Source organism: Amblyomma americanum, chromosome 1 (assembly GCF_052857255.1).
Source record: "Amblyomma americanum isolate KBUSLIRL-KWMA chromosome 1, ASM5285725v1, whole genome shotgun sequence".
NCBI classification, from domain to species: domain Eukaryota; kingdom Metazoa; phylum Arthropoda; class Arachnida; order Ixodida; family Ixodidae; genus Amblyomma; species Amblyomma americanum.
Window position 1 is genome coordinate 299,117,851 of NC_135497.1, and position 4,471 is coordinate 299,122,321.

A 4,471-nucleotide genomic window follows, 5' to 3' on the forward strand; every position below is an offset into this window, starting at 1 on the left:
TATTGCTCCAATAGCCACTGCAATTGGTGACCACATGGCGCTGCCTGGCACAGATCACGTGGTCGCAGCGGTGACGTCTCCGGCGGTCGTGGAGAACGCGCCGGTGGGCCGTATGATGTAACGCTCCGTGTACGGCCACGGCACGCAGTATTCTGGCGGCTGCAGGTCGATCGCGCTGGTAGGCGGGCATTCGAACGCCGTTGCGAAGTCACGCATGTGACGCAGCAGCGTGTTGAGCCTGTGGGTGTGCGCGTGCGCGTTCTACAGCTCCGCGAATGCTCCCTGTTAGAAGCTACCTTAAATACCCAGCTTACAAATTCACAGCTCCACAAATGTTCCTCTTTCTCATAAAGAAGATAGCGGAACTTTCCCTGGTGTTCTTTGTAGTGTTTGGATATTCGCTCTGTGTGTTACGGCGTGTACCGGTGAATTTTGCTTTAGCAAGGGGACTGAGTGAGCACGGACGTAACGATCGCAGGCCAATTGAGGCACCAGCTTCGAATGACGCCACTTGTCTCCAGCCAATGAGAATCAATCGGTCCGGTGACGTCCGTTCTTACAGCCAATGGGAGAATTTTATGACAGATGCCACATTTATTATCTGATACAGTGCCAAGTAGCCATGGGGTTTAATAAAACGCAAGAAATGGCCGAGGCAAATGGTTAGTGCACACTTAAAACTCGTTGTTTGCTATTCGTGCCTGACGTGGTTCGGAGGCAAGAGACCGAAGTCGATTAGCTTGCGGTTGGCGTTGGGCGAAAGCACTTTACACATGTACTCTCCGAAGGAGTAAACAAATATGGCTGGTGGTTTAGCATTGCTATGCACGACATATTCTGCGAAAGCACGCTAGGCCACCCGAATTTTGGGGTTGGGCCAAACCCTTTTAGCCCCGCCGCGGTGGCTCAGTGGTTAGGGCGCTCGACTACTGATCCGGAGTTACCCGGGTTCGAACCCGACGGCGGCGGCTGCGTTTTTATGGAGGAAAAACGCTGAGGCGCCCGTGTGCTGTGCGATGTCAGTGCACGTTAAAGATCCCCAGGTGGTCGAAATTATTCCGGAGCCCTCCACTACGGCACCTCTTCTTCCCTTCTTCTTTCACTCCATCCTTTATCCTTTTCCTTACGGCGCGGTTCAGGTGTCCAACGATATATGAGACAGATACTGCGCCATATCCTTTCCCCCCGAAAACCAATTATTATTATTATTAAACCCTTTTTTGGAGTGACTCCGGTACTTTCCGAACGTGGGTCACTTCATTTTTGAATTTCCTTGGGTGGGCCAAGCCAATTTTGGCATTGTCCCAGGCCGGTTCCGAACGTGGACCAATAATATTAGTAATTGGTTTTTGGGGAAGGAAACGGCGCAGTATCTGTCTCATATATCGTTGCACACCTGAACCGCGCCGTAAGGGAAGGGATAAGGGAGGGAGTGAAAGCAGAAAGGAAGAAAGGGATGCCGTAGTGGAGGGCTCCGGAATAATTTCGACCACCTGGGGATCTTTAACGTGCACTGACATCGCACAGCACACGGGCGCCTTAGCGTTTCGCCTCCATCGAAACACGGCCACCACGGTCGGGTTCGAACCCGGCTCAGTAGCCGAGCGTTCTAACCACTGAGCCAATGCGGCGGATTCAGATGGAACACCGATGGATATCGCGTTCTGCGAAACCCGGTCCCAAAATCATCAAGGAAACGGTGCTGTGGTTCACCAACACGCTTTGCAAAAAAGAACTAATGTTTGGCCACGGTCGGTTGATTATCAACGCATTGTATGACATATCAATGCAGCAAATGTGAGCGTACCACGTGAGGAACAGGAAAGAAAGAAGCGGAACCGGCACGAGATGCAAGCGCTTCGTTCGGCAGCACGAGGGACGCCCCGCGCACACGAGCAGATCACACGTACGATTCGAAGCCCCGAGGAGCCATGAACGGACAGCTGACTGTTCCACGTCGTCACGAGTAGTGGGCACAAAGAATGTGGTCTCGAATGGCTGGCGAAGGCTGCGAGGCGCCTTCGACGACGAGCGGAGGACTAGACCGGCGCCAAAGGGCGGTGCCTCTAGGTCCCCTGCTGTCATCATTCCTGGGAGTGGCACTGACGCTAAGCGCCATCACCATCGGCCTCTCTGTGCTCCGTCATCGGAGAGGCTCCGAAGGAAGCGGCGTCTTTGGCATGGGACGCAGCTCGTGGAACACCTGCAACTCCAAGCTCTGCATGGCGCACTTCCGTCGCCTCAAGGACTCCCTGAACCGGAGCGCGGCCCCGTGCGGCGACTTTTACCGCTTCGCGTGTGGCGCTTGGCATCCTCGCGCAGCCAAGTCAGAGACTGTCTTCCGAGACCTCCTGGCCGTGGCCCAGCAAGACGCCATCCGGTACCTGGAGGCCGTGAGCGACGCCTCAAACAAAATGGTGCTGCCAACCGGGAAAGTCCTTTTGCCCGATTCGCGTCCGGTACTGTGCATTAACCGAGCTGAGCGGGCGTACCAGGTCTGCCTGCACAGTGGTAGCAGTACCAGGGATGCCGCTTTGCTGACCGAGTTCCTTGCCAACCGGTCACTGTCCTGGCCTGAGCGCACTACGGCGCCCGCGCAGCCTCTGGACGTACTCCTGGACCTGGACATCAACTGGAACCTGGGCCTGTGGTTCTCGGTTCGTGTCTCACCCATACCGGGCCGCAACCAACGGCAGGTGCGCGTGGGGTCCGGCATCGTGTCCTACGATTGGAAGCGGGCTCTGGACACCATGGTAACGCGGGGAGTGTACAAAGCACGCGTGCGTCGCTTTCACGACGCCCTTCGTGCGAGAAGCTTCGCGGCCATGAGCGACAAGGAAGTGGAGGAGCTGCGCCGTTATGAGTCAACGATCGTCATTGCCCTGTCCGGCTCGGTGTCTGGTGGCCAGAACGAACTGGCCTTCCCGCTCAAGCAGATGCAGAGTTTGGCCACTCCTCGCCTGGCCACCGCCCAGTGGGTCACTCTCCTCAACTGGCAGCTCAACAAAGCTCTCAGGGTGACCGAGGCTGACCGCGTCATCGCCACGAACGTGAAGCTGCTGCAGGCAGTCGGTTATCTGCTGAGTTCGCTTTCTGCTGAGGTGGTGCTACACCAGCTGACATGGTCGCTGGTGCAGATGATCGGATGGATGGCCGACTCGGCACTTCCGGGTCGACCCACGGCGTACGAGATGAGAGATATGCGGAGCGCCGACTGTTTCTGGGCCACACACAGAGCGTTCGGAGTAACCCTCCTCTCCGGCTACATAAACACTACCTACCCGCTTCACTGGCGCTCCTCAGTGGACGCCATTCTGATGACCATCACTAAGACGGCCATCAACCTCTTCCTGAAGACATCTTGGATCGACGCTGAGAGCCGAGCGGCCGCCGTCGACAAGCTGCGCCGCATGAACACATCCCTCTGGCCTTCCGACTCCTACCTCAATGCATCGGAGGTGGCCGCCATATTGGAGGACTTCCCTGAGCCCAGAGAGGACGGTGCTGTGTTGCGGTACTGGCTTGACGCGTTGTCGGCTCGCCGAGCGCTCCTTGACAGGCAGTGGGATGTGGCCGACGCCTTCTACCCTGGAGACTTGCAGCCGCCGCGGGCCCTGTTCCGCTGCCACTATTACCTAAACGAGCTGGCTGTCTCGCTTCACGCGCTGCGCAGACCGCTGTTCGTGGAGGGAGTGGGCCTCGCTGTCAACATGGGAGGCCTCGGAGCCCACTTTGCCGCTGCCCTGGCCCGGGCGTTCGACCCACGAGGCGTCCTCCTGGACGGTCGCGGTTCCACCTCCGGTCTTTGGTGGGGAAAGTCCTCGTACCGGGACTACGAGCGGAGGACAGCGTGCCCAGCGACTGCCGCCAGTGGAGCCGAAGGAGGTGTGCAGGCCTTCGAGGGGGTCGCTGCCATCGAGATAGCGTACCAGGCCTTCAACGCGTCGCGCTGTATCGCCGACCAGGTTACGCGGATTCATCAGAGGCGGCGCACTTTCCTGGGACTGTCAGAGGATCAGGCCTTCTTCGTCGCCTTCTGCGAAGCGTCCTGCGCGCGCGGGCCCAGCGAGCGAACACAGCGGTCCTGCAGACTGCCGCTGAAGAACGTCCGCGAGTTCGCCACCGCATTTACGTGTCCCGTGGCCTCGCCCATGAATCCAGCGCTACGGTGCGGCTTCTTCGACGCCAGCGACCAGCGGGCTGCCCGTAAAAATGGGGGTGAGAGCGGAAGATGCCGGTAAAAGTGCGTCTACGAATGCGAGTGCGAATGTTGGTGCTGACGGCGCAGTGACGTCCTGGACGAGGCCACCGGCACGCAGGAGTGGCAGTGACGACCAGGATCCGTTGACACTGGCGCCGACGGGTCTCGCGGGGCATATGGTCTGACAGCCCCCCGTTTTATGAGAGAATTTTGTGGTGGCTGCTAGCTGCCATATTTTTTAAGCTGTCGTTGCTCGAACGAATCGACGCA

At 58.1% G+C, this 4,471-nt stretch overlaps 1 protein-coding gene across 1 annotated transcript; it reads left to right on the plus strand.

The window, feature by feature from the left end:
- Positions 1 to 1,994: 1,994 nt before the first annotated feature.
- Positions 1,995 to 4,241, plus strand: LOC144119372 (neprilysin-1-like). The gene has a single exon (XM_077652012.1). The coding sequence runs from the start codon at positions 1,995 to 1,997 to the stop codon at positions 4,239 to 4,241; it is 2,247 nt and encodes a 748-aa protein (XP_077508138.1).
- Positions 4,242 to 4,471: the final 230 nt, after the last annotated feature.